This window comes from Pyxicephalus adspersus, chromosome 10, assembly GCF_032062135.1.
Source record: "Pyxicephalus adspersus chromosome 10, UCB_Pads_2.0, whole genome shotgun sequence".
Taxonomy (NCBI): domain Eukaryota; kingdom Metazoa; phylum Chordata; class Amphibia; order Anura; family Pyxicephalidae; genus Pyxicephalus; species Pyxicephalus adspersus.
In genome coordinates this window covers 5,227,526-5,237,582 of record NC_092867.1, presented here as the reverse complement: position 1 = coordinate 5,237,582, position 10,057 = coordinate 5,227,526, and the positions used below count along the sequence as shown (strand labels likewise).

At 42.0% G+C, this 10,057-nt stretch overlaps 1 protein-coding gene across 1 annotated transcript in view; it reads right to left on the bottom strand.

Moving 5' to 3' along the window:
- FHIP2A (FHF complex subunit HOOK interacting protein 2A) overlaps positions 1 to 10,057 on the bottom strand; it is a gene marked incomplete at its 5' end in the record, with an annotated part of 14,210 nt that overhangs the window by 1,299 nt on the left and 2,854 nt on the right. Inside the window, 12 exon segments of the mRNA XM_072424571.1 lie at positions 506 to 609; positions 1,202 to 1,342; positions 2,457 to 2,600; positions 2,702 to 2,792; positions 4,704 to 4,844; positions 5,249 to 5,418; positions 6,713 to 6,905; positions 6,996 to 7,072; positions 7,607 to 7,721; positions 8,517 to 8,713; positions 8,790 to 9,062; positions 9,710 to 9,832. Of these exon segments, the coding sequence (XP_072280672.1) occupies positions 506 to 609; positions 1,202 to 1,342; positions 2,457 to 2,600; positions 2,702 to 2,792; positions 4,704 to 4,844; positions 5,249 to 5,418; positions 6,713 to 6,905; positions 6,996 to 7,072; positions 7,607 to 7,721; positions 8,517 to 8,713; positions 8,790 to 9,062; positions 9,710 to 9,832 (1,769 nt within the window).

Here is a 10,057-nt window from a genome sequence, read left to right as displayed (position 1 = left end):
AGGAGGAAGAAAAAGAGGAGGGGGAAAGGAAGCAGAAGAGGAAGAAGAAGAGGAGGAAAAGGAAGAAGAGGAAGAGGAGGAAAAGGAAGAAGAGGAAGAGGAGGAAAAGGAAGAAGAGGAAGAGGAGGAAAAGGAAGAAGAGGATGAGGAGGAAGAGATTGAGAATGAAGAAGTATAAAAACAAAAGAGAAGGAGAATGAGGAAGAAGAGGAATATGAAAGCAGGAGGATGTGTAGGAAGAGGAGGCGATAGAGGAGGATGTGGAGGAAGAGGAGGAGGGAAGAGGAAGAAGAAGAGGAAGAAGAAGGAGGAGGAAGAGGAAGGAGTATGTGGAGGTGGAAGAGAGGGAGGTATAAGGAGTACAAGAGAGAGAAGTAGAGAAAAAAAAAGACAAACAGAAGGGAGGATGATGACAAAAAGAGATGAAGAAGAATAAAAGGAATGTAAATAAAGAAGGAGGAAGAAATAGGAGTAGTTTATCATGAATGGAAGACATATATCTTACATGGGCCCATCTGGCTCCAATCCCAGTAATCGCTTCCTTACAAGCAAAAGCTTTGGGGTGAAGTCTGGGATCCGCTGGATTCTCACCATCAGATCTCCCACCACCTGAGAACAGATAAAACATTCACCAATTACAAGTCTGTCGTTTCAATACCATTATCACTAGAGAGTGTCACCGTACGCCAACCATTTCTTTTTGTCACTAAACTGTAAAATCTTTAGGATGGGATCTTTTTGAAATAGCATAGTATTAATGGCTCTGCACTAAGGACTCTGTTTAGATATCATCAATTGTTGTTTATATACAAGGAATATACAAGAAGTTATCCAATCACATAGCACAGTCACGCTGACACAGTTTCCATACCCCTCTGAATCCCTATGGAAGACACAGGTTGTGTTGGCGTATATGGTGGCTTGTCAGTACAAAGTTTTTGTTTTGTAAAGCTTAACACAAGATTCCATTCAAATATCCTGAGGAAATGTACTATAGAGAGGCTAGGATTTTTTTTTTTGTGGAGACAATACTTTCAGTTGTTTGATGCTTGTAATTTATTTAAAAGCTGGTAATGACCAACTGAAACCTAAATGACTATGACCCTTTACAAACCATTGCCACTGAGGTCATCTTTTCCACACATATGCAAAACCAAGGCCACCACAATACATATAACACACAATGAGTGACAGGACTTACCCTGACGATGACAGAGAAGAGAGAACGGCACCCAGGGGCCAGGTTGACATAAGGATCCAGCAAAAACTCATGGATGTGGGGGTGAGGGAAGAGGGACAGTTTGGACAATACTGAAGTAACCTGTAAATTCACGTCGTAGGGCTGAAAAAAAAAAAAAAAAAAAAAAAAAAAAAAGATGCTTAACAAAAATGGAAAAGATCATAAAAGAATATATGAAAGAAAAAAGGAATCTGATCCAGTCCTAACACCAGCTGCATGTCTGTTGAAGGTCAGTGGGCTACATGGATGTGTAAGGATGAAAATGTGAACCTTCAAAAAATTTGGCAATGGCAGCTTTCATGTGTCCACCCTGACAACTACCGCTTAACTACATATTTAAAGCAGACCTAAATTAAAAACAAATATTTGCTTGCATGCACTGTGTAGAGTACAGCTCGGCTTGGCATGCACAGGAGGTTACATCACCACAGGCCATTCAATAGCTGAAGAGGATTGCCATGCCCTCCAAAGTCTGCAGCATATACAGCGACTTCCTACAGAGAGGCTGCCCACAACCCATGCAGAGCTGAGAATCAACAGTGGGGCCAGTTGTTAAAAATCCCAATGTGACAACCTTCTCCCAGACTTCATGGACATGGAAGTATCCCATTTGCGTCCTCTGGCTATATATATATGCTACTGTACAGTTATATTACAGGTTTTAGTATTTTTATGCACCCTTGTTGTAACGAATTTTTTTAAAGTTAGTTATTACATTTATTAAATATTGAAGATATTTCCATGAGTTATGTCTAAGAATTATAGGCCTACAATGTAAAATACATTTCCATGCAAAACAATGTACCGCTTGTGACATAAAAATACAGACATAATTAGACTGCCAGGGAGGTTAATTTCACTTCACTTTAATAAAAGAATCTTTTTCAAAGAGACCCAAGTCTATGTTTGGTTCCAAATTTAACACTCACATGGGATATGGGAATTCTGTAACAAGATATCCTATTGCTAAGCCTAGGCAGGTACATGACCCTCACAACACACTCGGCACCAAGATCATTGGAGAGCCTTGACTAAAAATCCTGTTGTCAGCACTCCAGTGCCAGGCTTGGAATTAGGTCGTGACTGGGATTGGGTAAAGCTAAGATCCTGAAGTTTTCCACAACTAGTATGTTTATGGCTAATAAAATATTCCAACTCCCCCTCACTAATCATCCAAAGCAGAGTAGTTTTGCAGTGCGTGTGAACTAAGCTATACCTGGTCCAATATCCTGCCCATTCTGTCAAACAAGACTTTCAGGAAATGTCCCTCGAAGAATGGAGCCTCTAAATTGCACTTTTCAATGGCCTTCGCTGTGCCGGGCCAATCCCAGCGTAAACAGATTGCACAGTAATCCCGGAACTAGATGGAGAAATAACCAAATTAACAGAATTGTTATCACACCAATTAGTTTATAAAGAGATAGCAATACCAGTCACGGTATTGTAATGGGTCAGACCTACCTGTCTGTGGGCATCCCTGAGGTAAGTGTCATAGCCGGTGCCCTCCACATGGTATGAAGACTTGGCTTCATCAGGGACCAGACAGAGAAAACTGAAGGGGGAAAAAAAAAGAAAACATTCCCAGTGATAATGATCCTGAATAAGTATGAAAAAGCTAAACACTAAAGGAAACTGTGAGCCGAGCTTGTTCAGCTCTTGTGGTAGCCATCTTCAATGATGCAAATAATAAAACTGGTGTCAGTGCCATTCTCTATAGGAAGTACGGTTGTTGTGTTGAAGCCCTGCACTCACATTATGTTCTCAGTCATATGAGTCGATTGTTGCTTGGTGTCAGTCAACTTGGAAATCTGAGCACATCTTGCATTAGAATTATATTACTGGAAGGTCAGCTCCGGAGAGTAAAGCAAACCTATACCTTCAATACTAAATATAAAGCTATTTTGTATTGAATCCAATACAAAATTATTTGAATTTCCCGCTGATCCTCCCACCTGCACCGACGCATGCACCGACAACACTGGGAAACCCCAGGTATCTTCTCTGCAGTTCGCGGCTGAGGATCGAAGAAGAAGGATGTGTCACCAAAACCCACGGGGACCATCAGAACGACGGGGGATGCCGACAGAGCAAGGCAAGTGTTTTTTATTTAAGGTTTAAGCGAGCCTGAGTGTGACTTGGGATTACCGCTTGGGGGTTAAGAAGAGCAACAACTATGCTTTACCTCTCCACCACTGTCATCATTTCTTTAACTGTTTACCCCCACACCACAACAGAAAAAACTCCTAGGTATGGAGGAGCATGTGACCCACAGAGGCAACAGTGATTGGCCAAACAACACTTTTACGTGAGAAGTTAGGCTCTATATCATTCTGTTGCTAGACGTGTTTGGTCTTCTAGGTTGACAGACACCCAACATATGTGTCTGGGAAGGCCGGCGTTAGAGGAAACATGTTGCTTTGTATGGGCATGGGTATGGGTCCCTTTAAGAGTATGACTAGTAAATTGCACAAAACTTAAAGCGGCCCTAAACTCTAATTTTTTACTTACTTATTTTACTTATATACTTACTTTACTTATTTTTTACAACCTTTAAAAAAGGGTGCAGCACCTCCCCTTTCTGTCTTGATCACCACAGCGATGGAGTGCAGAGCCTCCCAGGATACCTACTTCATTCATCATATTTTTAATCAGGTAGTGGGGGCTCTCCATGGGTGTTATTTATTATAACAATATATCTTCTGCATAAGAAATCTGTATGCCCCGGTGGGAGATCTATCTTGAATCTATACGGCCAAAACGCCTAATGGGTAAAACCAAGCAGTTATCATCTCTCTAGATTAGGCAACCCGACCCCATTCCTATCTAATGGGTGCGGGGGAAAAACTAATACACTTTCATGTAATTTTTGTACGCTTAGTGTTTGATGAGTATTTTAAAAAATACTTTAAAAACTTTTTTGTAACTCCTACAAGACCCCTCTTCTCTGTCCTGTTTTTTATTCTCATTTCCCATCCCAACAGTGGCTGAAAACATAAGAAGATTTGACCAATGAGAGAGGGAAATAACCATTGAATACTAATACCCGATCTATCTAGAATCTTTTTATTGTGTTATCTTCTTTGGATATTAATAAAGACATAAATATATATATATATATATATATATATATATATATATATATACACACACACACACACACACACACAAGAGGGGCATTATACTGTTTGATTGTTAATATTATGAATCCAAATTCCAACCTGACAGTTTGCACTCTACAAATAAACAGAGTAAAATGTGTCAGAGGAGAAGGCGTAGCTGGGGTGCCTTGAACTTGATTAGAACATTCCTGTATATGCTTTTGGATACAAAGTTTGTGGTTGGATATATATGCAGCATGGTTACTGGCTGATACCATAGCAATGGCTGCACCTAGTTTTGATTATGTCTGTATTTTCTTAAAATGTAGTGAGGAAAGTGATCTGGAGGACTTTGGAAGACTCACCTATTGACAATCTTGTGCACTTCTGTTTTCCCATCATTCTTTTGGTGATCTGGGGTGACAGGAGGTGAAGAACTTAACCATTCCTTGGACAGGGTATTTTCAGGGGACATATCGGTAAAAATTGGGTCTTCTTCCAAATCTCTGCAACCATCAAGAAAGAAACAATGAATTTTTAAGTGAACATAATTACTTGATATGTAAGGCATTGGGAAAACATGACTTGTTTCCTGCTCTAGTGCAGCACTGGGTGTCCTAGTGGCCAACAGCCAGGTCCAAACATTTGTCACACTGGGTGTGGGGGACACCCCTGTTCTGTGTAATCTCAGAACAGACTGACTTGAATCACTTGGGCAAACAGAGCAAAAATGCAAAGACACAATGAGTAATAGGAAACTAGGCTGCCAGTATTGAAATTCTGTTGCTATAACTATTACAGTCAAAGGTTAAATTTAAAAAAGAATAAGAAACTTACTTATAACTGATTTTTATTTTCACCCTCCCCCAGAAAACCCTTAAAGCTACACTGAGACACAATAGTAACATACACAGCTCCTGCGATCTGCCCATTCTCCACGATGTCTTTGTCTTCTGCACATGGGGGTTTGTACTCTGTATAGTTTCTTTCCTCCAGGTTCCGGAGGACCAGGTTATACAGGATGTGTTCGTTGGGTTTCTGTAGAAGGTGCTCAAACAGTCGAAGTGTCATAATACTGATCTGTAGAGAAAATAAGAACTGGAGGTGAATTATACCAGAAATGTTTGTAAAAACATTGAAATACTTTGACCTAATGCTTTTATTGACGCACTTACCACCCCCACCAACTACTTGCTGCAGTAACATTAAAAAAAGCCACAAATACTTACATGGAGACACGCCATTCTATATCAATGGAAAGGTCTTTTTTCAGGTGTCCATGTAGCTGAATGATGTGGACTTCAAATTGGCTGTCCAGCAGCAATGTGGCTGCACTGGCCCCAAAGTTGAATCACTCACCTCCATTCTCAGAACAGCACCAGTGAGGAACACAACACAACAGATTGGGTTGGAGAGTGTGTGGGGCCAAACTTTTCTGGAGATGGACTTTAAGAACCTCACCCTGCCTCACTACTCATTTGAGTCTTCAGCCCTGATGTAAGCAGCGGGCTGGTGTTTTGCATAAGTTGTTTCAACTTATTCAAGACAGTTGGGACTACTGGGATTCAAGACAGAATGGGAGCACAAAGCCTCCTGGGATACCTACGTCACACAATCCCGGAGTCTCTTGGCTGCTTCTTCTGCACATGCCCTAATCTCAGGCATGCAGAGGAGCCCTTTCTTTAATGGAAGTAAAAAATTGCTGATCCCACTCCTGCTCAGTGTGATCAGCAATCTTTTTCTCCATCTACATCACCATATTCCACGCCTGTGCAGTGGCGCAAGTCTGGTGATGTAGGAAGAAGACGTTGGCGCCCGGTGCTTCCTTTGCACCGGCCCGAAGACGGATACCGGGACAACGTGGGACCCAAACAAAGATACCTCCCGATGGATCAGCGGGATTAAACGTAAGTGTGTTTTTATAATTTTGAGTTTAGTTCTGCTTTAATGAAAGGGCAGGACCAAATCAAGTACAGCAGGGAGGGCTAGATGATGCTGGACACCCTCCAGCATCATCCAAGAAATAAGGCAGGCTCTGACTTGTTGCAGATTCTAAAGTACACGTTGAAAAGCGCACAGTGTGTGCAGTGAAATTAGTAATTTCTGTAGAGGAAAGAAACCTCTTCAGGGGACAGGAAGACTGAAAAGGGAGGCTGAGGTGCAGTGCTCACATAACTAACTATTCCAACGATGCCCCATGTGTCCTCCTCTGTGGTCAAGTATCAGTCCACAGGACAGAGAGAGAAATGTAATCTCCCCAATAGAAGTGCAAAAAAAGTAAATTGGTGCTATAGGTCTACTTTACTAATAAAATTCCTACCCAGTCAAACTATCAAACCTGCAACATGCAAACTGATCACTCAATTGTTCTCACCTCATCGGAGATATGATTGCAGTGTTCTATCAGACGATGGCGGAGTGGAATCTTTTGAATACCGCTCAGTGTCTCAGGATGTCGTTCCTCACCCAGCAGGAAATAAACAATCTGTTCTAGGAGGGCATCAGATGTGACTTGACGCACTATCCTGTGCAGAAGTGACGTGGCTGTTAGGATGCCAATCTCTGACCTGAGAAAAAAAAAAACAGAGACTGCATGCTGTAATCAATCACTGAAAGGGGGATTTACAATATACAACCAATCGCAAATCAACACTCACGTCTGCATTAACTGCGGCTCCAGCACACCCACTAGGAATCTTTCCCGCACAGACCTGGCCATTGTAGCCGCTGCCATCTGAAAGGAGAAATTTCTTGATAAGTGACACACATACTAAGATCACTCTACACAAAAAAAATAATAAAATGTATTTATGTATTTAAATGTATGTAAAAGAAGGAACATGTCCGATATTACAGCTTACTGGCACTGAGACTCAGCCCTAAAGATAGAATAATGTGAAAGTTCAACTATGCTTTATGTTCAGAAAGATCCTTCTATGCATTACAGTGATCCCGCCTTCATCAGTGATCAAATATTTGGGAAATATACACGGTCCTTGTAAACTATTTGATGCACTGATCCCTCAGTCAGTCCTGGAATTAATAATTTACCATCGCAAAGCACAATACACCAAGCAGTGCAGAACTCTTTACTTGCAGGCCTGGAACTTTATAAATTTCAGGGAGAATAGGAAAGCTCCAGGAAGCTGCACGCCTGGTTTATGTTGTACTAAAGTCAGAGAAAGGCTAATTTGAATTAGCTGCTGGTGGTTTCCTGGTGAGTAAGGCTAAAAAGGGGGCCATATTCACAAAAAAAAATTTCTCTCACCCTCTGAGCTTCTTTAATGAGCTGGTCACAATAATCGAACCAGGACAAGAAGGAGATGAGAGCTCTCTTCCCCGGAAAAGCTGAAGCATCTTCCTTAACACTGTATGAGTCCAGCCTGGGAAGAGGAGAGAATAATCAGTGTATGCAATATATAAAAATCAAGTCCAACCTGAGAAAGGGGGAGAATGACCGGTGTACATGATATATGACCAGCCTGAGTAGAGGAAAAGGGTTCGATTTAAGAACACTAACCAATCACCAAAATTTGTACTTTATACAAAAGGTTGGATAACTCTTTTGTATGAAGTAAAAATTATCATTTTGTTTTTCATATTAATAGGTCAGTGGTAAAGACTGACTGGGAGCACAAAGCCTCCAGGTATATGTGACGTATGTATGGCATGAAGCTTTGGGCTGCTTCTTCTGTGCATGCTCAATCTTCAGCATACACAAAAGGGGCTTTTTCCTGCAATGGTGGTGGTCTCACACATTCGCAGTGATATCAGCTCTCCCCCTCCCCCCATTTACAGCAGGCTGCATCACCGGATCTCGCACCTGCGCAATATGGGATCAGGTGACATAGCCCGAAGAAAAAAAGACAGAAAATTGCGGTGCCCGGCGCTTCTTTTGACCTAGGATGAGGAAGGATTCCAGGACGGCACGGGACCCAATTGAAGACAGCTCTTGAGGGATCTGCTATGCAGGGATACTTTAATTTGGGGTGATCGTTTCTGACCCTTGATGATCAGTTGAAATATGTAAATGAACAAAGGATGACAGAGGAAGTGAGAACAATCTGAAATTACTTGACAGACGGAGGAAAAACAGGTAATAAAACCAAGGATCAATGTTACATGCCTGATTGTAGACAGAAATATTTGACAAACAGAAGAAAATATTAGATTGTTACCCCCAATTAATCCCATCTACGGTCTCGATATCCAGCGGGTCAATGGATTGCGGCAGAGCGCGGTACAGGGAGGTCAGCCGGTCGGTGAGCAGCTCACATAAACTGGTGTTCTGCGTAAGGCACTTGGCGGCAGCTGGCTCCGGCAGACTTACTAGCAACATGAGGCCCTCACAGGCTTTCACCGCGATCCGGCCATCCTAAAGGAACACACAGAATATAAACACCGCACTCCCCAAGTCTCTGAATATACTCTCAGTTGGTTCGGTTACTCACCGGACTCTTGGTCAGGTTGAGTAAGGAGTTCACCAGGTTATAGTCCTGCTGTACATGATTAGATGATGCTTCGCTTTCTAACCCTTCATCTGTAGAACCAACACTAGGGGAAGCTGATGGTACATCTGGAGTCTCACTTGCTTCTGCCCCATGGCTTGGCTCCTGAGGAGGCGATTGGCCTGTGTCAGTAGGTGGTACCTCCCCCAGGCTGCCCCCGACAAGTCCTCCGAGGCTGTTTGAGGACTCGGCTGTTGGAAGAGGCTTTGTCTTGTTCTAAAAAACACAAAATAAAAGTATAGTACAATCAGACATTCAATGCAGCCAGGTAAAAAATGGGGCAGCAAATGGCCAACTTCAACTGACCTCCCAGAAGGCTAAAGCAGCATTTCCTTTTCTACACTATAACCCACATAGCCCCTTTGTAATACAGGCTGAGCTTATGGTTCTGTAAAGAATTATAGGTATAAGGTGATGGATGTATGCTGACTAATGGTATTCCAGAACCAATCACTGCATTCATTTAATGTAGAGTTGTCTAAAACTTTTACATGCTGATCCTTTTAGTATTCAGTAAGTGACATCACATCCTAGACAGAGCTGACAACACTGCAAGACTGCGGTGTCACATTTTCCACTTTACTGCATGAGTTTTGGGCGCCCCCTAGAGTACACAGGTGTTTTTCTTTTGCCCTGTAGGAAATACTGACACTGGTGGGTATACCATGCAGCTTCTTCTAAGCTTACTTTAGTGTGATATCAACTAATACACATCCTAAACCACTGCCGTAATGGGGGAAATAGGGCTAGAGATGGTCATGTGACTTCTAGAATAACAAGGAGAAATAAAAACTAATATTACATTTTTTGAAGCTTTGGGAGTTCGTGGTAGAAATGCTGGTTCAGATAACACAGGAACTGACCTCCAGGAAGAAGTTGACAAGGTACGGGTCTTGTTTTAGTTTGGCGCACACAATACACAAGAACTGGATCTCTTCATTCTCCGTTGGATTGGCCAAAACCTCCCCACACAGACGGATCAACTTCTACAGAAAGAGAATACATCAGAAGTCAAGGCCTGCTAATACCGAAATACAAACTGTGAAATCAGAAATTTAAAAATAAGATTCAGATAATGACAAACATGTAGCTTCTCTGTACAGCACTGTGGTATATGTCGGAGATATATAAATGTATAATAATAGTGTGTGACTGTGGGGGGACATTAGAGTGTCAGCTCCTCTGTACAGAGACTGATGGGACTGGCTCAG